This window comes from Calypte anna, chromosome 4A (genome assembly GCF_003957555.1).
Source record: "Calypte anna isolate BGI_N300 chromosome 4A, bCalAnn1_v1.p, whole genome shotgun sequence".
NCBI classification, from domain to species: domain Eukaryota; kingdom Metazoa; phylum Chordata; class Aves; order Apodiformes; family Trochilidae; genus Calypte; species Calypte anna.
The window spans coordinates 39,299,279-39,322,825 of record NC_044248.1 but is presented as its reverse complement, the minus strand read 5'-3'; the positions used below and the strand labels follow the sequence as shown (position 1 = coordinate 39,322,825).

Below are 23,547 nucleotides of genomic sequence, written 5' to 3'. Positions count from 1 at the left end.
ATTTCTCTTAAAAGCAGCTGCAACGTTTATTTTATAGACCAAAAAATTAAGCCCACCCCCATCATACACACACACATATAGAAAAGGCAAGACCATTGTAACCATTCAAGTGAATGATATGGTGGGCAAAACTCCAGGACAGTCATCTCCTCAATACATCACATCTCATTCAACACAGGTAACTCCACTCAAGTACTAGAGTCCATTCTGTTAAAATCTATGCTCACACACACCCATACGTACACACACACTCTCTATATGCACAATTTCAGGTCACTTTACTGCATAATTAAAAATAATAATAAAGGTAATGAAAACATTGCAATTATACTCTTACAGCAACAGAGGTCTGAGGCACTCAGGGCAAAGAAGACATTTTCTGGCAAATTTGGTTGTACACAAGTCCAGTTCTATGAAGCACTAACCTGCCTCCCCCACCTAGATCCTGCAGTGCCAAGGGGACACAAGGGTCTCAAGTACCTCATATGCTTGGGTCTAATGTGGCAACAAATTCACCAGACACCTGGTAAAAGGTGTATTTTATGCCCATGACTGTACAACTGAATGTCTGCACAACTGAATGTCTGCACTGGTTAACTAACTGTTTCTTGCATTACAGTGGTCTAAGACTTGAGTCTGCAATGGGGGCTGAACATTTTTTCCTTACAATTTAGAAGAAAAAATAAATTCCCTCAGCAGATGCACCAAAGATGCTGGAAAGGAAGCAGGCATGGGAAAAGAAAGGGTAGAGAGAAGAGGCTTTATCAATCCACATTCCTTGCCATGACAGTCTCCAGCTCATCAGGAACCATAAACAGAAAATAAAGGGGTGTAGATTCTAACATTGCCCACTTTTATACCCAGTCTGAGAAAAAAAGATCAGTTTTCATAGCTGCCCCCCTTAACTTGCCAAAAGAATGAAACTCACTTAACTGGGGGGTGGTAGGGGTGGAATGGAAGGGGAATAACCTGTTTAAAAAGTACCAAAAGAAAATGAATGCAGCATTGAAAGTGTTTCATTTTCTCACACTCAGACTTGAGATAGGTAACTTAGTTCACTCTAAGTCTTGCAAATCCAATACTCCACAGCTACTGTGGATGTACCTTTAAAAAAATGCCCCACAGTTAACACATGCAGGGATCCCATTAATCTTTTTGGTTCTTGTTTCATTCCTTTCCCTAGGCAAGTTTGATACATCAGCTTCACCAAGCTTTTGGATCAGGAGTCTGCTTGCAAATACTGCTTCAATGACAAGCAGCTTATTCCAGGGAGCTGCATATAAGACAGAATTCATTAATTTTGCCTGTAGTAAGGCCACTCTATCATTAACAGTGTCACCTACAGAGGCCATCAGCAGAGATGAGGACAGAATTAAAGGTAAGGGTAGCCTTCTCATGGCCCAATGCATGTCTCTCCCTTCTGCCCCCTTCTCAACTGATAAGCAAAAAAGGCCCAGCCCATCAGAACAGTATTTGCAGAAGCAGCAGCAGGTCTTTGGAACTAGAAATGCTTAAAATCTCAGGTGCCATTCACATACCAAGAGAAACAGGACACACTGAAGTGGTGAAAAAAAACCTGGATCCCAAAATACCAAGTTCCAGTGTGGAAGATTACCCACACTTTTCTAGCTAATGTCAGGCCAGCAAGAGAAGCATTTGTGAGTCTAATTGGAAGAAAGGTGCTGAAGAGAGAACCGAAGAAAAAAGAAAAATATAGCTTGTGTTGTAGGTAGGAGGAAAGCAGGAAATTCTTTAAATTCTTCTCTGCTTTTCCAGACACCGGGTCAGGTTTCTCAAGATATTCCTCTTACCTGCAACCACTGAGAACGAGTAAGTGATGAAATCTATTCTGTACTCTTAAAAAAATGCATAGTACAGAGCTCAAAAGGAAAAAAAAAAAAAAAAAAAAAAGTACTGTATTGTTCAGATCCACCTGCTCAGTCCAGGATATCACTGAGACATGAAATGGGGACAAATACTGTCCAGCCGCCGGGTCAGGATCTCGCAGCCTGTGTCAGTGACCAGGAGGGTGTGCTCAAACTGTGCAGATCTCTTGCCATCCCTTGTTACTGCAGTCCAACCATCAGGCCACGTTTCATCTTGCCAACCACCTAAAAAAAAAAACCCATAAATGATGATTTTCTGACTGGTTATGAGTAACAGAGACCAGCCCTACACCCAGAGAAAATAAAAATCTGTCTGCAGTACAGCACAGAACCAAGCATCTTACTTTTTCAGTATTTATTAGTAAACAAGAGTAACCATTTCACTCTTTTGCTAAATTGCTCACCTTCACAGATCATTGGTTCAATTGTAAATACATGACCTGGCTTCATGACTCCAACTGCTTTGTTTTCTACAATAAAATAAACACTGAAGTTAGAAGAAGTGATCCCATCTTAGTAAATTAATCAACCTGTGTCCCAGAAGAATACAACAGGGACACTGTAAAGTTAAAGAAGCCCCTCAGAAACAACACAGTCATCCATTTTTTATTCTACACTAAGATCCCCCTCAGTTCTTTCCTCCTCCCTGTCCCCCAACACTGCCACATTTACTCAAGTGGCTTAAAATTAAGTGCTTTCTCTAGAGTTCGACTCCAGTTTTATAAAAACACTGAGCAAATGTAATACACCAATTTTTTCAGACTTCTAGGACAATTTGTAAATTTTCAATTAAAAAAAAATCAATAAAAATAAGAAGCCATTAAGATATTCAGAAAAGGCTTAAAACATCTTGTTTGCACTGAACCATTAGCTCCAATAAATTGTCAAAATATGGTAGTATTTAAGTAATCCCTTGATTCCTTTTATGACAGATATATTCCATATATGACATATATATATATATATAAACTCTGAGTAATGTGGCCATAGTAGCTGTCAGGGTCATAATGCTGTCTTACTTTAGCTAACATAAAGCAACAGAGATTTTCAAGGCATCCAGGACAATATTCTATATTTTTTATGCTATACACAGCAAAACTCTTTATGTGGAGGCACATGAACTGATGCACAGCAGGTCTCTAGGGGTACAGTTTTCCTGAAAAAAGGCTTCAGCCCTTGCTTGTTCAGCAGTGAATCTTGGATCTGACTCAGCCTAGCATGAGAGGGCTGGAACAAACTCCAGTATTGCACAGGAAGAGTTAGCTCCAAGCTACCTTACTTGCTGTAGACAATTTGCATAAATTCTTACATACAAATTCCCCATCCCCTAGTCTATTTAAGTAAATCTATTTAAACTGTCTAAATCACCTAGATACTTCAAAACTCTCAGATATCAAGCTGACACAACAGCAATCAGAATATTTTTTTTTTTCACTTAAATGGCCTCATCACTATCTCCCCCCCCCATCACCTGCTGGTATTTCTTTCAACACTTAAATGTAAGCTTCTGGTCTTCTGAATCTGAAGAAATTTCATCCTTTATTCTCTCCATTTTTTGTGAAATGCTACTTTGACTGTCAGGCAACATGCTGCTTTATTAGAATATAAACAAGAAGTAAATTGGGGGCATTCCTTGCAAACCACTTGTCTACAGGACAAACCAAAGGGAACAAATACTCACTGGCATAATGTGGCACATTAGGGGCCGTATGGAAAAGTTTATGGATTCCATGCCCACAGTAGCTCCGAACCACTGAAAATCCATTTGCTTGAGCATGTTTCTGAATAATGTTTCCCAGTTCTCTGTACCGAACACCAGGCTTCACTGCAAAATTAAAGAGTTACAGATGGAAACTTACAGAACTTTCCTTCAACAGAACCATCACACACACCACTCAAGCGAGTTATTTCTGTAGTACTCATGGCTTGTATGTCCCTCTGTTCAAGTGTGCAACTTCCTAGGATCACTTAATCCACAGGATTAAGAGAGAGAGGGGGAAAATATCTTAAAAAGGAGAAAATGAGAGAGAAAGATAGCAACTTCCTCACAAGAACACTGCTTTCTTCCTTTTGTGGATTTAAGTGCACAAATATCAAAAGCACGTTCAAGTTGGAAAATAAAGGCAACAAAAGACTTTCTAAGTACTTGGTAACTTTTCATATCCAGAGTTGTTTCAACAATTGTATTAACTATATTTTAATAAACACTTTTCTCTCTACTACTAGGCTAAAGCTGCAAAGAAATAAAGAAGAATTGTTATATGTGAAGGACTAAGATATTGAAAAAAAAACATTCTTTGGTTTTTAAAAGAGTGTTTTGTTCTTCAAGTTCTCTAAACTACTCAGATCAAGGATGTCTTACCTAGTGGTCCAAAAATGCTGTTTCCACATAAATATCACCATATATGGATCAGCTCAGCATCAACTAAATTTTCCTTTTCAAGCCAGATTTCAACTAAAAGTTGCAACCACCACCCACAAAACTGCCTTTTGAAGAACCATGGTGTTATACAATAAACCAATATACATCATCTGCAGGTGACACACATGAACACTTCCATGCTGCACACCAACAGGTACCCCTAGGTAATAGCAAACAAGAGCACTTAGGTTTCAGAACCAAAACCCACATGCTTCAGGCCCTAGCCAGAGCTTTTTACCTGCATCAATGGCTTGCATTAGGCACTCATAAGTCGTTTGGACAAGCCTTTTTGCACCCTCATCAACTTCTCCAACATAAAAGGTCTCATTCAGATCTCCATGGTAGCCATTACGGTAGACAGTAATATCCACTGCAAAGAACACCAGATATATTTTAATATATTAGCACTCCAGAACAGCACACAGTGCTCCAGGTGGGGTCTCACAAGAGCAGAGGGGGAGAATCCCCTCCTTTGACTGCTGTCTGTGCTTCTTTTGATGCAGCCCAGGACCTGGTTGGCTTTCTGGGCTGCCAGCACACGCTGATGGCTCATGCTGAGCTTCTGGTCTAACACCAACCTTCAGGTATGGAACAACTGGGTCCCAGCCCACAAGTGGAATACTCATACACTGTACTAATGCATGGATCAGGGCAAAAGAAATATAAAAATCTAAAAGTGGAGCAAATTTCTGAAATTTCATTAAATGCACTGATTAATGTAAATATGCAAGGAGCAGAGGTTAATTGGTAAATTAGAAAAAATGCCTCTAAAGAAGGTTTTCCAACCGTGTTGCCTGCTAGTGAAACCTCACCTTACTACATGGTTTAACTGCATGGGAGGTAGAAATGTTAAAGTCTATTTTTCAGAGCACTTACCATTAACAATATCTCCCTCCTGCAATGGCCTCCTGTCAGGAATTCCATGGCAGATCACTTCATTCACTGACGTACAGCACGACTTAGGGAAATTGTAATAATTCAGAGGGGAAGGATAGCAATTCCTTGCAATACAAGCCTAATTTAGAAAACATAATTTACACTTTACATTAGTAAATTTTGTACAAATTAAAGACATAAGGACAACAGACTCACAATAAGAATGATAGGTAGAAAAGCAGTGCAGTTGCATTTCTTACCAGGAAGAAAGTAAAGCTACTTAACTTTTGTTTCTACTGATTGTTATGTTTAACTACTAATGCTGAAATACTAAGGTTTAAAACACTGCATGGCAATCTTTAGTCAGTAAAATGAAACAGCCATTTTCAATTACTGTTCTTAATCACCTGGTCTAAGACCAGGTAATTAAGTAATTTTTGCAAAACACACAAGCTGGACAAAATAACACTTAGCAACAATCTTTCACCCCTCGTTTTAAAATCTTAAGCTGCTTCCTTTGCACTCACTGTGATGATAGAGAGAAGCCCAGGAGTTCCTAACTTGTGGCTCATTTTAAATCAAGCACTGCACTTTAAGGCATTTCTAACATCTACACAATCCACTTGGGAAAGGGTTCAAAATACAAAACAGGAATTCATGCAACAACAAAGATTATAATTCAAAAAACAGAAAGATAGAAGAAAGCACTTATAAACACCAGGCAAACAATAAAATAACCTTACTAAATGGACAGCATGATCAATTTCTTCAGTAGTTACACCTGGTTTCACCATCATGGCAGCAACATCCAATACTTCTCTAGCAAGCTGAAAATGAAACAAAAGTACTGATTTTAAAAAAGACCAAGACTATTCCTGGAAAGCTGACAACCCCTTTGCTACAGCTACACTGAGACTGCTTAAAAGCTGGGTAGACTTGGGCTCTAGAAAGACCTAAGGATGCTTACAGGTTATATTAACAAGTCACTTCTGTGACATTTGAAAATACCCTAATTCAGATTTGAACCACGAAGTCTCTGAATGCCAAATGTAAACCAGACTACATAACTACATTTCCAAGTTTGACTTAATGCACAAGGAAGTGATTACAAGTCAACCACTCTTTTTCAGAAACTGTTAGGGATGGGGCTCTGGTTTGGTTCTGCTTTTTAGTTTTTACTTAGTATTCTAGGAGAGGAAAAAGTTCTGTTCTTATTTATGCACTATAAAATATATTGGTGGTGGTAACAGTGTTTCAGCCACAAATTATCCCACTAGTAACAACACAGCCACATAATAATAAAAATCATCTTTCTGCTGGCAAAATAGCAACTGTCAACTGAGAGACAAGGAGAGAGAAACCAAGACAATATTAACACTGCCAAACTATTTTTTGATGCTCAGAAGTGGTTTGAAAGTCTGTATTCCCATATGTGCTGGCACCAAGTGGTAAAATCATTATAGGGTTTTTAAAGAATAAAGGCACATAGTAACCAAAAAACAGAAAACCCCTTACCCTACAGACTACTCGCATCCCTTCTATGTCTTCTGAGGAGAGTATTTTTATTTGAGAGGTTCCTTTTAAAGCCTGTTCTGATTCAGACATTCCTGGGGAGGGGAAGAAGGAAGAGAAAAAAATTTAAAAATCCAACAAAAACTCCACCACATTAAATGGAGTAGCAATTGCTACATTAGTCAAACCAAGGAATTTATTTAGCTTACCAATGGCAATAAAAGCATGTACTTTCTCAGAGACTGAAGCAACAAACCCACCAAGTCATGGCATTATAATTTTTATCCAGATTGAATTTAATTCAATTCATAAACCTCCTACAATATTGTCATGCCCGTATGTGCTCAGGATGCCCATTCATTTACAGCATAAAACTATGATGTCATTAGTCAAAACAAAACCTTAAAAAATATATTTAAAAGGAAATTATTTTATTAATACAAAGTACTTTTTTTTCTTTGCTGCTTTGGAGAGAATAAATACCAATATATAATAGTCTAAGAGTCATAAAGTATTATATAGGCTTATTAATATCACCATTTATACTATTGCAACTAGTGAAAACATGCCAATTCTTGCTACCAGGTTATGTGCAAGCCCAGTTCTATAGTTGAATGACCTCCTAAAAGGCAGCATTTCTGCTGCTTAAATGTTTACATTCTAAAGGGAATAACTAAAGAATGGTTGAAGATTTCAAAATAATTCTAATAGACTTTATAGCAGCTTCTCTGAGAAATGCAAAGGACCAATACTGATGTAAGAGGGGGAAAATACCAAATCAAAAAAGCAAACCAATAAGCAAGTAATTTTTAATGCACTATGTCCAAGTCCAAATATAGTTGGAATTCACCTCACTTTTGGAGGTTGCTTATTGCAGTTTTGTCTGGTTTTGTTACTTTACAACATTTCCAACAAATACACTCATGGCATTGAGAATGGCTTAGCAGATTTCACCTATGACAGACAACTTATTGCTGTTGGTTATGGAGTTAATCACAGGACAAGGACTTGCATGGCATTTCACTTTTCATCCATGAGCACCTCTGAAAGATAATGGATTACAAACTTTGGACTTCAAAAAAAAACCCACCACCAAACGTGGTAACCAATATTCCTGAAAAATTTAATGTAGGAGTAGAAGAAGAGAGAGAAAAACAGAAAGAAGATTCCTTTCTCCAATATCTCCTTCATGGGTTTTTTTTTTCCATTAAAAGCAGTGAACAAACAAAACACTCTGTAACTATAATTTGTTTTAAATTACCTAGGGGGTGATCAGCATAATCTGGTCTTTGAATGTAGCTTGGCACAGGTCTTGTTGGTGTCTAAATAAATCATAGTCAAAGCTGGTTAGGTTGAAAGAATATTACAGTCATAAATATTACAGCTCTAAAATCTAAGACTCACATAGCAAAATTAAACTATTAAACTATGCCTAATTCCAGTTAAAAAAAGCTTGTGAAATATGTAAGCACTCCAAAACAGTTCCATTTTTCATTTCGCAAAGATTCTCCTCTTCCTTTTTATTGCTTTCATATTATACAACCTCTAGAAGCCAACTTCACAGCTTTCTAAAAATCAAATTTTGAAACTGGTTTTATAACATATTATCCCTGCTATATTGCAGTGCTTATTCTGCTACATTCCAGACTTCCAAATTAATCCTTGCTCTCTCTGGTTATTAGCATCTATTAACAAGATTGTTGCTTCTAATCATCACCCTAGCCATTAGCACTTTTTTTCATAATAGTTTCATTTGCATCAATCCTACAGCAGAAGTCAAGAAAGCAAATGTTCAGTGGCAACACCACTAAATTACTTGGCCAGTGACTTATCCAAAACACCCTTCCTCCAATCACACCAACACACACACACAGGCTCAGGCTCTGTTAATGAGGTTCTTTGATGAGCCTGTAACAGATGGGAGAAGGCTGAACAGGATGCCACAGGGGCAGCATTTTTAGCACAGGCCAGTGAGAAGAGGCACATGTAAATAAAATGCCATTATTCCTGTAAAAACTGTGTCTTATGTGTTGCAGCTACTTACAAGAGACTCAGCTGAAAGCAAAAGTACAAGACAGAAAATTACCTTTACCCTGGCCCAAACCAGGACATATCCCATGTACAAACTTCTACCTACTTAAAAATACAGCTGTACTGATTGTCATCTTCTAAACCCACCTTCCACAGCTAGGAGATGTTACTGACTTCAGTTAGCCACAGACTGCTATAACCTCTGCTCCTTCATAGCTGCCCATCACCTTACCTCAATCCATTTACATAAAATAATAGAAACCCATTTATTTAAATTCTACATTAATTCACCTGAGGGTTTTTTTCTGAAACAGACTGTTTCATTATTGGTGAGAACAGTGAACAGCTGACTATCTGAACTAGCAGCAGTTTTTTGCAGACTGCAGCAGTACTGGAGTACAGAATGGCACCTTTTTCTTACTCACCAGTGGATAGTGTGGCCTGAGTTTACCAGTATATCTATAACCAGACCAGGGATTTGTGTTCACATCACCTTCCAGTGTCCAAGAGGAAGCTTCACGCTTGGCTTTTTCATCTTCTGAAAAGACAAAATAATCCCCCAGCAGCAAAATCAGTTCCTACTAAGAATAAGAACTATGGAGACCCAAAAGTGACACAGAAATATGCATGTCTAGATTTTACTCTTTTTGGTGTTTTAAGATACTACTATATGCAAGTGTAGGTGGCAGTTACCATTTTGTACTGCCCTTAAGTTTTTCACATTCAAAATTTGTTTCTTGCAAACTCTATTCATTAGCAGGCTGGGGAATGTCAGGGCAGCATCACTGAATGCAGGAACAAAGTGTAGTCATTACTTAAGTAGGTCTTCCTCTGTAGCTCTGTGCTTGGTTTCAGTCCTGGGAAACAGCATATTTCTAAAGAAACACTCATTATCCCTTCAATTAACACTCTTGCACTATAGATGAATGCTCCTTTTCTGTGATTCCTCTTAGTGACAGAAATGACCAAAGGTGAGAAGAAGGGTGTCCAGCTGTTAAGTTTCTACACAGAGAGCCTGATACTCCCCCAGACCTCATGGAGAGAGTGAAGGTGCTTCTGCACTCCAGGACAAGCAGTGCACGCACTTTACAAGATAGTCCCAAACTGCTGGAGGTTCCCAGATCTCTCAGCCTTATGAAATCAGTGTCTGACTTCATTCACAAATAACAGGGTAGATACTGAAGGTGTTTTCATGAAAGACTGAAGCAGGTAGATCATGAGTATTAAACAAAAGGAAATAAATTTACTCAGAAAGAGGTGGCAAGGTGCAAGAGCACTGTTGCATTAATTTTTAACTTGTAACCTGATAAGTTTGTTGTCTCTTTTTATGTCTCACACAAATGACAGGATGGCAAGAGGTGTGCACAGCAAGCCCCAAGTTCCTCAGAGTCTCTGTGGCTGATACCTGAGACATCTGCTTACATGACAATCAGTTGAGATGAACCAATGAAGAAGTAACACTTTAAACATCCAAAGTTTTAATGAAGCAGTATGCTACATCATCCCCTTGAGATGCTTCAGTAGTTTATTGCATTGAGGTCTTGAGGGCTAGCAGAACCCAGCCTACTCTGCTTGAGGCTTAGCAGTTATCCAGGCAGCCAAGATGATGATGGATTTATTTTGTGGTATCACAAAAAATTTTGCTGTCAGACAGCACCAGCATTAGAAGAATACACCAGGAAAATACTAGAATTACTAACAAAGTAATGCAGGTACAAAGTAAAAGGATACAAAAAGCAAGTGTGAACTAGAAGACCCCTGGCACTGGGAAGGCAGACAGAGGGAAAACATTTGTAATTGTCTGTGCTACTCCAGCCTATTAATCATGTAAGATTTAGCATGGGAAAATGAGTTTTATTGGGTTGTAGAAAAAGAGGTAAAGGAATTGAAGTCTTGACTTTCTGCCATACCACTTTCTTTTTAATCCCACTTCATTTTAAGCAGGGCCTGATGAAGTTGAGTGGGGGGAGGCAAGGGAGGCAGAACTAGGGTCTGCTCTCTAATCCTGTTTGTTCAGTTTTCAACTTATGGATTATTTTTACTACTTAGATAAGGGAGAATCTACCAGTATTTCTGTGCAAGAGTTGCCAGTGGTAATAGAGATGGCCTTACCACCTTCTGCTAAACTTAGCAAAACCCTAGATGTAACACATTCTCTTATTAACCACTGCATCAGAGCACAAAAGTATTTTTTCTGAAGTGGAACAACCCCAATGTACAGAACAGCTGCACTCTGACTGGCTTGCCTGCATTCCAGCAAGTACCTAATCACAAGGACTCCACAAGAACCTTCTCCACATTACTGCCTTTTACTACATCAGACATCAAAATATTAATATGGACTAAGCCTGGCAGTGCCTTAGAATAATACTTTATTATTCTCCTTGCTTTCTATTTCAGCACAACAATTCCTCTTTTCATATACACGGAAATGTAGCTCAGGGAATGTTTCATTCAAAAAGAACAGGGAACAGAAACAAGAGATTTCTGTACCACTGCCTCTGAAATTTTACTTGAATCTTTAGGTTACCAGGAACTTGACAAAATTTTACATAGGAGGAATGCAGTGCCAGGTATCTTGGAAAAATCCATACTGTTCTTGGACACAGTAACACAGAACAGCTGGAAGGGACCTCTGGAGGGTCCAACCCTCTGCTCAAACAGGAACACCTAGAATCAGCTGCAGAAGATAAAGCAAATTCAAAACAATATTAAAAGGGATTTTTAAAAAATTCCACTTACTTGCTTTCTTGTGTAATAACTTGTGAGTTGCCCAGCTTCCTTTAAAGCATTCCTAGAATTGCAAACAAAATACATATATTTTTAAAGTAGCATTATCCTAGACAGACATGCCATCCCCAGAGAAGCAACTGTATTTTAAAATAAAACTAAGACAGATTTTATGAACCCTTCTAGAAACATGCAGTAAATCCCACTGTAGCTGCTAGTCTTAACAACAGAAAATACTACATTCAACAGCTTACCAGCAAGAAAAGGCACAAAGCATAACCAGTCACCCATCACAGTGAGACACACTAATCCAATCCAATCCTATTAACCAAATATTATCCCTTTATCATTTTAATAAGTAACTAAATGCTATGCTTGCTCCAGGTTGGCTGAAACACTATATTGTTCATGGAAACAGAGAGATAAGAGTAGTTCTCCTCTATCTCCATGCCAAATCTTACAGTATTGCAGCCAGCAGGGTGGTCCTCCCCTGCCACCTACAAGAGTCAACCTCCTCCTGCTAATTGCATCCTTTCTGCCTCTTTCCCCAGCACAGGAAAGCAACAGAGACCAACCCCCACGACCACAGGGGACCAAAAGGATGAGATTAAAAGGAAGGAAGAGTGAGGGCTCCTGAATTGGAATTAAAAAATTAAGTAGAGAAAAAATATATAGACAAAGTTGAAATGGAAATAATGAAAAAAGTGAATGGGAAGGGATTTGTCTTTTTCTCTTCTTCCCAAAGGAAAAAAATAGAGCAGTTCATGTGAGGAACAATGAATCAGCAAAGGAGCAGATGGAAATGGCCAGAAGCTGAAGAAAATAAAGATTAAGATTAAGGAAAGACATTTTAAAAAGGAGAGATTTAAGTAAAAAGGCAACATTAAAGATGATCTTTTATGGTGCTAATTAGGAAATTACTTGGGTTTTATAGCTGAAAATCTGAATCAATGACTATATGCACTCAAAACAACCATTGGGAAACAGCCAAATCCAGTCATTTACAATAACAGCTGAATTTCTGAAGAGGCAGGAAGCAAACTGTTAATTTATTATTTATTTTATTTATTTATTAAGCACTACTAATGCTGAATCATCACCATAAAACTACAATCCAGAGCCAACAACTGAACCAATGTCATGTATACAACACTCAACCAGTCCAAGACAACAAATCTGTAAATCAAGCCTGGCCTATGACATTCTATCCCTGCTCCATGGTGGCTGTGGAGCAGCCTTAGCTGTCTGCTGCTGTAGAGCCAAATTTTCTCATTAGCTTTGCAAACAGTAGTAATCAAATTGTATCCCCCAGAGCAGAGTAAAGTGGTGCAGAAGTTTGCCAGCCTTCCAAGAGACCCTGTACTGTTTCCCTCATTACCAAACCCAGATGTTTCCTGCCTTCTAGGACGCCACATACTTGAAGCCACCACATTCTCTGGGCTGTCACTCAACATACCATGGTGCTACAGAATGGTCTGGGCAACCAGGGGCTTGGAAACCAGCACTTCAGATTACCAGAGAGAACATCTTCTTGAACAAGGATTGGAAGGTTTTACTTTCACTCCTGTATAACCCACTGCATGCAAAGCCCTTTGTGCTGCACTATTTATCAGTTTTAGGTTGGAGAGCTGGGAGAGAAAGAGCAGGTTTTAACTGAGGACTATTTTAAGAAGAAATAAACTAAAAAGCCTATTTCAAGGACACTAAAAGCACTAGTATGGTTTCAATCCCTTTTAAACACCAGACCTCTGTTCTAAAGCAGGAGAAGGATTACACATCAAAGGAGTCTGATCAGCTACCAAGGCTGCAAATCTATAATTCACTTCTTGGGATAGAAAGGAGCATTTGGAGAAAGAACAAACACATCAGCTGTGGCAATTACTAGATGTAATTCATTCTCTCCTTCCCAATGAAATTTTGGGGTGTATTCTCCAGTGTCATTCCTTTCTCCCATGCCAACAGCCTCACCTCTTTGCTAGAAACCAGAAAACACCAGTCACACACCACACTGCTGGCAGTTACCATAACCTGAGAGGCACCATTTGGGCTTTTTATTTCCTGCAGCTGCAAACAACCTAAGAGGATCCCTCATAAGGCTGCCATATGTCTGGGTTTTCCCCACACATGTTTCCCAGATTTTGTTTGCCCTGTTTCTAGAGGAGCAGCAGCTCCACCACAACACCTACAGCAGAGATCCAAACAAGCTGCTGTACACCAGGACACCCCAGACACGTGTACTGGATGCACATCAATTCACTGCAGCAAGAAGACAGCACAAATCCCAAGCACTTTTGTCAGCACAGGCTTGTACACACACAGTGTACAATCAATGAACATCTCTGCTTTGGTCTGACACTTTTGGATGACACCCAAGAGATATGCTGCACATCCACCTACAACCCATAGATTTTGTGGATCAGCCATATGTTTCCTACAAGCACCAGACTTACAGGTACACACAGACTGTCTACAACAACTCACAGCACAAGCACTACACTGAACATGCCTGCAGAGCTCTGCCTGGGCAGCTCCAGGGAAAAACCTGTCAGCTGCCACCCCATAGGTTGCAGAATCACAGACAGCTCTGGGGACAAAACACTACCAGTGTACCCCTGCACATTGCAAATACCCTCACCTGCTATACAGCAGACTTCCTGACAAGCCATGGAAGAAAGCCACTCTTTCTCTCCACCTGGGACACTTTTCTGGAGAAAATTCTGCTTTTCACTGAGCCTTTTCCTCTCAGACATACTTTGATCTTCCTATTATCACTCCTGCCTCTAACGAGTCTTCCAAGTTCCTATGCCATACACAGATCAGGAGAGAAGATTTTCAATTATTAAATAATTGAAATAATTAAATAAACAAAATCCAGAAGAAAATAATATCCATGGTGATATGTAATCCTTAAATTAAGAAATTAATCTTTTTTTCTGATATGGTTAAAAAAGGAAAATGTGACCTTGTATGGCTATATTTGAAAACATTAATTAGCTTCAAGGGAAAAGTACAAAAGAGTAAGATTAATTTGGCTTAATTTTCCTGGAAGACTTCTGGATTATTCACCTCTACATTCAGAAGTTACAGGGGGGTACAGTAATTTATCTCAGGTGACAAACTCATGTAACACTTTAGTAAGACTCCAAAAGTGAGGGCAAGACAGTAAAAGAAGGTAGCTGGCAGTAACAGTATCTGATTTACTACCTAAATGAAGACCTTATTGGTTAACAGCAGACAGAATCCCTGAGCAGAATACTCTCTGGTTACACCTTAGAGTGAAAGAAAAAAGAAAAAAAAGTAACACTGGGGTCCAACACACCACCTCAGAGCTCCTCCACTGCTCAAAGCCATCTTTAGTCCATCTCCATTACCAGTTCAAAACCACCCTGCTAGACCAGAGCTCAGCTACCTGTACACCCATGACCCACCAGCACAACTACAACACAAGACTACAACTGTACTCAGTTGTCAAGGTGAACAACACCCAGAGATTAAAAGTGTTGGCTCAAAGAAATTTCAAAGGATGTCAAATTACTTCAGAGGAAGCATCATCAGGGCATGCTGTCGAGTTCTAATCTTTGATGCAGAAAGGAGGGAAAAGAAAAATGACCAGAATAATGCCTTTTCTCAAGGAAAGGAGAAACACAAATAATAAACCCACTGGGGAAATCACTTTCCAGACACAATCGACTTGAAAAAGTTCAATTCTCTACACGCAAGGACAAAAAATAATGTTTAATCAATCTCCTCATTACACTGATGCTCTGAGTCCTACACCACCTGCATTGGTATTTCTTAACATATTGTATTTTCCAATTTACAACCCTAACACATTGCTCCATACTAATCACCTTTCTGCAGCAGTTCACACTTTTCTCATTTACTTTCAGCACTGAGAAAATAAACTACAAAATTTGAGTCTGCCCAGTGTAAGCACCTGCATACCTGCAGCTAACATTCGATAGGGATGGACTGACTTTATACTGGGCCAAACTGGGCCACAATGGGCAAGTGCTCTTCAGCACCATGGTCCTGAAGCACTGGTGTTTTCTGAGCTTGCAGCACACAGCTTTGGGGAGCTAAACTAGCAGGAGATTTAATACAACTGCTTTTCCTCCGTTAAAAGAATCATAGAATCATAGAATTGGCTGGGTTGGAAGGGACCTCAGAGATCATCAAGTCCAACCCTTGAACCACCGTTGCGGTTGCTAGACCATGGCACTGAGTGCCACATCCAAGTCTCTTTTTAAATATCTCCAGGGATGGAGAATCCACTACTTCCCTGGGCAGCCCATTCCAATGCTTGAAAACCCTAAAAACCCCAGAAGTGGCTTACCAAAGAACCAGGGCCAGCCTAATGTCAGAGGGTAGAAACCCTCACCCTTGGAGGAAAGGAATAGGACTGTGCCAGCTATCAGCAGGCTGTGCTGTGAGTGGAATTAACATCCTAGGTCTGCTCAGCAGCTTATCTAACAAGTTACTTATGCATGTAATGCCACATTGGAAAGAAAAGCTTTTTAAAAAGAGAGAATTTTGCAGGAATGTCACAAATGCTCACCAGTCCTGTACAGTCAGCTAGAATCTCAGAGAAAATTTCACAGAATCATTCGGGTTGGAAAGGACCTCTGAGATCATCAAGTCCAATCCTTGATCCACTACCACCATGGTTCCCAGCCCAATGGCACCGAGTGCCACATCAGTCTCTTCTTAAAAACCTCCAGGGATGGAGAATCCACCCCCTCCCTGGTCAGCCCATTCCAATGCCTGAGCACCCTCTCTGGAAAGAATTCCTTCCTAATATCCAACCTAAACCTCCCCTGGCAGAGCTTAAGCCCATGGCCTCTTGTCTTACTGACAGCTGCTACAACCAACCTGGCTCCAACCTCCTTTCAGGGACTTGTAGAGAGTGATGAGGTCTCCCCTGAGCCTCCTCTTCTCCAGGCTGAACACCCCCAGCTCCCTCAGCCCTTCCTCAAAGGACTTGTGCTGGATCCCTTCACAGCCTCCTTGCTCTTCTCTGGACCTGCTCCAGCACCTCAATCTCCTTCCTGAACTGAGAAGCCCAGAACTGGACACAGCCTTTAAGACTCCTTTGCCCACCTCGTGCTAATTTGGACAGCCAGGTTGTCAGTGGCAGCTGCTCACAGGGCCCCAGCAGAGCACTGCAATGAGCCTTGTCCATTTCAGGCACCAGATGATGGGGACAACTGGAACCTCTGGGCAGCCTGTGCTAGACCCTACATAAGGCAGGAAGGGGGATCAAGGTCCTTACTGTAGGGTCCTTATTGTACAGGAACATGACATTTTTACTATGTCATTAAAAACAGGCTGCCATTAATTTCCTTCTCTCTTCTGTAACACGTGTCACCTGAAAACCTTCAAAGCACCTTTCATATGGGGAATAACTATGCTTACCTATTTTACTGATCAGGACAGAGAGGCACAGCAAGGAAGAACAACACACCCAAGGTCACTCAGAAATAGTATGACTCAGATTCCCAGTTAGGTATTTCATTTTCTAGGCAGGACAGCTTTACAAGCATGTCTTCAGTTATCCAGCAGCCCATTTTTACTAGCTAATATATATATTTCTAGTAATTGCCTTTTTACCTTACAACAGTAGCAGATATTTCAAAAGAATTAAACCTAATACATAGAAAACAAGAATCTCTTCATCGTACATAAAATTAAGAGAACTGGGGATGGACCAGAGGGGAGTGAAGATGCTACCAGAACTCCTCACATAGGATTGTTTGGTCTCTTAACAAATGGTTTTGTCATTATCAATTAATTGTTTGTGCTGCTGATGCATTTGTGACAAGTTTCACATCAGATGTGTCAAAACAGGTAGTAAAGATCAAATCTTACAAACCAACTATAAGAACCACATGGCAACCACAGACAGAGAATCATCAGAACAATTCTGAATTGCAGTCAATCTAATTTAGGACTGACTCCCAGCATCTGGCATCAGAGGCTTGAGGGGAAAGTACCAGAAACTGTACAGTGGGTGTGTGACATGCATTTGGGAAGCTTTCCCTTTAGTCCTATGCAACCCATAACCATCAGTTTACATCCTGACTGGGGAAAAAAAATCTGTCCAATTAGTAACTTAATCTACTTGATGTGAAAGAATGATTTGGTTAAGTTGATCTACAAAATGTGAATTATTTTACTGTGAATTATAATCCTGGCAGTGAAGTTCACCATTACTCTATGAATAGAACACATACTTCCTCACTGATCTTGACAGAAACTGTACATACAGAAAGTTCAAAGGATTAAGGTATGTATTTTACTATGCATTTTAAAGTAATTTAAAACAAGCCAACACGAACACCCTGACTCAACAGGCATCAAGCAGACTTTTTTATTTAAATCAAGGACCAAACTGTGCTGATAACTGAGGGCAGCTGAGGCCTACAGAATAGACAGGAGTTGAGGGTGGCTGTGGCCTAACCCAAACCTCTGTCTGGCACCTTTAAACTCACATACCGAAAGATACTAAAAAAATAAACAAAAGTAAAATAAAAAAAAAAAAAAAAAAAAAAAAAAAGTAAAGCACCAGATCATTTACCCAAAAGATTGGGTTGTGGTTTTTTATAATGCAAGGAAACAGAAAATCTGTTTTCAGAGCAACAAGTCTCAGGGTGTTTTATCCAAGCCAAGCAACTCCATCCACACGCAGCCCAGAGCTGATGCAGACACAGAAACGCAGACTGGAATTTGATGAGCACGTCTCATTCTGTCCCACTAAGCCCTTACTTTTAAAAGGGAGGACAGAGTGGAGGCAACCAAACCTTCGGGCATAGAAAAAAAAAAAACCTCGTGTCTGCCTCTAGACCTCCCCAGTGCCCCCATTACCTCGGGCCAGGAGGGGCAGAAGGGCTCACGCCACACCCGCCCCCGATGGTCCAGCACCTTCCCCTGGCTCCGGCCCCCCTCCCATGAAGTGGGGCGAGGGGTTCAGGAACGAAGCCTCCTACCCGAAGGGAACCCCATGGACAGGGAGGCAAAGCCAACCATGAAGAGTCGGACCGGGCCGGGCCCGGGGGGCAGGCAAGGGGAGCTGACTCCTCCCCGTACGCCTGGCCTAACCCTCGCACACCGGTCCCATGTGCTGACTGGAAATCTCATTAGGGCTTTCCACACACACATTAAAAAATTTAAAAAAAATTTTAAAAAAATTTTAAATCCTCCCATAGCTCCTCTCTGAGAAAGGAGAGCGCTCCCCGAGCAGCCCCTCAGAGGAAAACCCGGCCCGCGGCTCGGAGGGAAGGGGAAAGGAACCCAGAGCCGAGCAGGGCGGCGGGAGGCGGGCTCCTCACCTGAGAGCAGAAGTAGGAGCCCTGGATTCCCAGCTTGAGGCAGGTCGGGCACTGCAGTTTGGCCTCGCTGCTGCAGCCCTCCGTCTCGCAGACGCGGGTCTCCACCGCCGCCATGCTGCCGGGCTGCCACAGCCGCGCCGCGGCGGGGGAGGAGCCGCCGCCCGGAGGTGCCGCCGGCTGAGGCGGGCGGGGAGGGGAGAGGAGGAGAAAAGACGGGAGGAGAGGAGTGAGGCGGCCCTGAGGGCCTCCCCTCCGTGCTCCTCCCGCCCTCCCACCGCGCAGACGCCGGGGAGGTGGAAGCGGAACTTGCCGAGGAGGGTCGGGAGGAGAGAGCGGGAGTTGGGGGAAGAGCTTGGTGACGGGATAACCACGCTTGGTGATGGAATAACCCCGCCTGCTGACGGGATTAACCCTGTTTGATGACAGAATACCTAGGCTTGGTGACGGGATAACCCGGACTGGTTCCGGGATAACCACACTTGATGACGGGATTAACCCCGCTGGACGACAGGATAACCAGGCTTGGTGATGGGATAACTGTGACTGTTGATGACATAACCAGGACTGCTGACAGGATAACCCCGCCTGGTGATGGAATAACCCTGTTTGGTGACAGGATAACCCCGCCTGATGATGGGATAACCACACTTGGTGACGGGATAACGCTGCCTGCTGATGGGATCAACCCCGTTTGATGACAAGATAACCAGGCTTGGTGACGGGATAACCGGGACTGGTGACGAGATAAGCGGAACCGGTGACGGGATAACCAGGCTTGGTGATGGGATAACCCCGCTAGATGACAGAATAACCCTGCCTGGAGACGGGATAACCCGGCCTGGGGATGGGATAACCCTGCCTGTTGACGGGATTAACCCTGTTTGATGACAGGATAACCAGACTTGGTGATGGGATAACTGGTACCGGTGACGGCATAACCAGAACCAGTGACGAGATAACCGGGACTGGTGAGGAGATGACCAGGCTTGGTGAGGGGATAATCCCACAAGATGACAGAATAACTCATCCTGGTGACAGAATAACCCGTCCTGTTGACGGGATAACCCGTCCTGGTGATGGCATGACCAGGCTTGGTAACAAGATAACCAGGCTTGCGGTAGTGGTGAGGTAAGGGGGAGAAGTTCAGCACTGGTCTGTGTCATTTGTAATCATTCTGTTTGCTCTGCTTTTAGCTGTTGTTTGGGGAGCAGGGAGATTCATCACAAATTCAATGTTCAGTCAGTCAGTGACTAACATTACAAAAACAGGAGCCAAAGGCTTCAGAGCACACCTTGGCTAGGTCCAGCTAGCTGTGCTGGGATCCCACTCCTTGTTTAAACCTTTTGTTGCCTTCCCACTATCTGGCAGGCACAAGCCTGTTATTTCAGACAAAACTCTGCAGAATCAGATTCTCTCTTCTTGCTTCAGTGATATTGACTTCAATGAAACTACAGCAGTTCTTATTCTGAGCTTAATACACAAAATATTCTCGTTTCCTGGCATCCAAATAATTCCCCAGAAAATGTGATTCTACATCCAAACTATAATCTCACTGTTATCAGCCACTGTGTTCTACTTGTGGTCTTCTTGCCTCATCTTTTAATAAAAAAAATATACTTGTGTACCTCCTAGACTTAAGAGGTTAAATTAAATTTCCCACTTATAATTCCAGAACGGAGAAGCACACTTCCTATACTTTTGTAAGAGTTAATTCTATCCATGTAGATGTACTTGCTGTCTTAGGACATTATAATTGGTAAAGAGTTGCAAAGTAGCCTTGCTGCTTATGGGATGAAGGTTACAGGTAACAGAGTATCTGAGCCTTGTTTGTGATGAGCATTTTCACCATCACGGTCAAACCTCTGTCAGGATTTTCGTGTCACTGTTGAGCTGCCAGTCCCCCTGCATCACAGACAAATGCACACAGAGGTACGTGAGTTAGAAATTTTATAGCCCATTCATGATCCTTGATTTATGTCAGTGCTGTATTTCCACTGTCCTCCCAACTTCTCCAAAGTGATGTGAGGCTGGGAGTGCTGAGAGGTTGGCAAACAAGGCCAGAAGAGAGGTCAAGCAATGTCTCACGGGTCAGATAGCTACTGCAAAAAAAGCTAGAGCAGCTGGCAGATAAGACAGCTGCTATTTAAGAAGAAAATGGCCACTGAATTTGACATGACTTAATTAAGAGAGTGCCTTAGTTCATGTTCCCCCCTTTCCCTTTCTTTCTGTGCATTGCAGTAGTGGGGCAATCACATTTACCCAGTGAAGCTCTTGGGTATAGTAGCTGTCTTCTGCTCAGGGATACTGAAGGCACAATTAAATGCCACTTTGTTTAGCAATAGGTGAAGCCATGAAAAAAATATCACCCAGGAGCTAGACCACATGCAAATGTGCACTATTAGGGCTTGACCAGGTGGCACAGGCACTTACTGAGAGTCTCCTACCAAATGCAACAGTTAGGTAGATTGTGTGTATCTGCATGTAAAAAAAGAGAAATTACAGAATCATTACAAATGCACACAAAGACAAATGTCTCAAAGATTGCCCCAAAACCCACCATGTAGCATGATCTTAAAAAATCAGAGTGAAAACAAACCCTTGGAGGACAAGAAAACCTAGAAGACAGGACAAATATGTGGTCAAAGCAAAATAGTCTGGTGATGGCCAGAGAAGAAACATTATAAACATCCTTTGTAAATGTAGAGTTGCACTACAGAAATGCCTGTCTCCATTTTTCCATTTTATAGAAAAATTACCTGGGATTTTAAAGCCCGTTTAACTCTGTAAGTCAAAAGAGGCTGCAATAAATTGCAAGCCTTACTCCTTCCATGGGTGGAGATGCAAATTAAACCACTGAAAGGCCCACTACAGCCACAGCTCAGGCTGCAGCAAGGTTACTCAAAGCGTGTAATTCCAAGCATGCTTTCTCTATTTGTGGTGGAAAGGAAGATCCTGCACAATCTCTTGTTTTGTTTTGTTTTGCTTGTTCAATCCAGGCTGCCTCTTGCAGCATATGTATTAATATAGTGGATCAAAACTTCTGCTATGATTTAAGAATGATTCTCTCTGAATTCATTCATGAGCCCATTCATGAGCCTCCAGTTTTCAAAAATCTTAGCATTTTATGAAAACAATAATTCTTCTGTTCTATGATTCCAATATATTAATATGAAACTGGATATTTAGCATGGGACAAGAACAAAGGGAAATAAGCTTAATCTTTTTCAACAAAGTGGTACTTCTGAGAGAGCATTTGTATTTAACCTTTAAATTGCAAGTTTTAAGGATAGAAATTCCATCACTTGTAATATTTGAAAGAATCCATGAATGTATCTAGAGGCAATAGGTTTTTTTCTTTACTATGGAAACAATAAAAGTCACAGGGTGAAATTCTGGCCCAATGAATTCAATGGGCATATTACTGATATCAACAGGGATTTCACCCAGTTTTTATCATCAAAGTTACAGCCATAAGAAGAGAATTAATAGTAGTAAAATACTAAGTGTTTTGTTTATAACTTTAGATATGGACAATACTGTAAGATATTAAACATTCTTTTTATTTTCAGGTTTCAAAATTAAACTAAGATGATCAGATTTTTAATCACATCCAAACACAATGATTCTAAAAGTGTTACAGTACTGATGTGAGAGTGATCTGCTCCATTTCCACTCAAATCAGTGAGATACAGGTGTGCAGATCAATTAGAGCTTATACTTGCACACCTCTGACTTTGATGCCACTTTGCAAAATACCAATTTAAATGAATCATAGAATGGTTTGGATGGGAAGGGACCTTAAAGATAACCTAGTTCCCACCCCCCTGGATGGTTATGGCCACCTCCCACTAGATTACTTTGCTCAGAACCCCAACCACCCTGGCCTTTAACACTTCCAGGGATGGAACATCAACAGCTTCCCTGGGTAAGCTGTGTCAGTGCCTCACCACTCTCACAGCAGAACATTTCTTCCTCATGTCTAATCTTTGTTTACCCACTTTCATCTTCAAACTCTTACCCCTCATCCTCTTGCTGCATGTCCTTGCTAAAAATCCCTCCCCAGCTTTCCTGCAGCCCCTTCAGGCACTGGGAGGCCCCATAAGGTGTTCCCTGAGCCTTGTCTCCTGCAAGATGAACAACCCCAACTCCCTCAGCCTGTCTTCACAGGAGGGGTGCTCCAGCCCTCTGAGCATCTTCGTGAAAAAAATTACAGTCACAGAATCACAGAATCTTTTGGGTTGGAAAGGATCTTTGCGACCATCAAGTCCAACCCTTGGTCCACTCCCCTTGTGGTTCCCAGACCATGGCACTGAGTGCCACATCAGTGTCTTCTTAAAAACCTCCAGGGACGGAGAATCCTCCTCCTCCCTGGGCAGCCCATTCCAATGTCTCATCACCCTCTCCAGAAAGAAATTCTTTCTAATATCCAACCTAAACCTCCCCTGGCAGAGCTTAAGCCCATGGCCCCTTGTCTTACTGACAGCTGCTATAACCAACCTGGCTCCAACCTCCTTTCAGGGTGCTGTAGAGAGTGATAAGGTCTCCCCTGAGCCTCCTCTTCTCCAGACTGAACACCATCAGATCCCTCAGCCCTTCCTCACAGGACTTATGCTGGATCCCTTCACAGCCTCCTTGCCCTTCTCCGGACCAGTCCATCCCTCCGCATCCGCATGAAGGGCTCCGATGGTCAGGGGAAACACGAGGGCCACAAACCAGTTCGCTACACAAGCTCAGCGATGCCCAGAGCACCGACAGATCCCCT

General features: G+C 41.5%; 1 protein-coding gene across 1 annotated transcript; it reads right to left on the bottom strand.

Annotated features, from left to right (window-relative positions):
• Position 1: 1 nt before the first annotated feature.
• METAP1 (methionyl aminopeptidase 1) lies at positions 2-19,078 on the bottom strand. Its single transcript, XM_030449479.1, has 11 exons — positions 18,786-19,078; positions 11,470-11,521; positions 9,153-9,265; positions 7,958-8,018; positions 6,700-6,791; positions 5,928-6,011; positions 5,185-5,323; positions 4,547-4,678; positions 3,568-3,711; positions 2,291-2,356; positions 2-2,111 (listed from the first exon to the last, which is right to left on the bottom strand). The coding sequence occupies exons 1-11, from the start codon at positions 18,897-18,899 to the stop codon at positions 1,951-1,953; spliced, it is 1,158 nt and encodes a 385-aa protein (XP_030305339.1). The 5' UTR covers positions 18,900-19,078; the 3' UTR covers positions 2-1,950.
• Between the last annotated feature and the right edge of the window lie 4,469 nt (positions 19,079-23,547).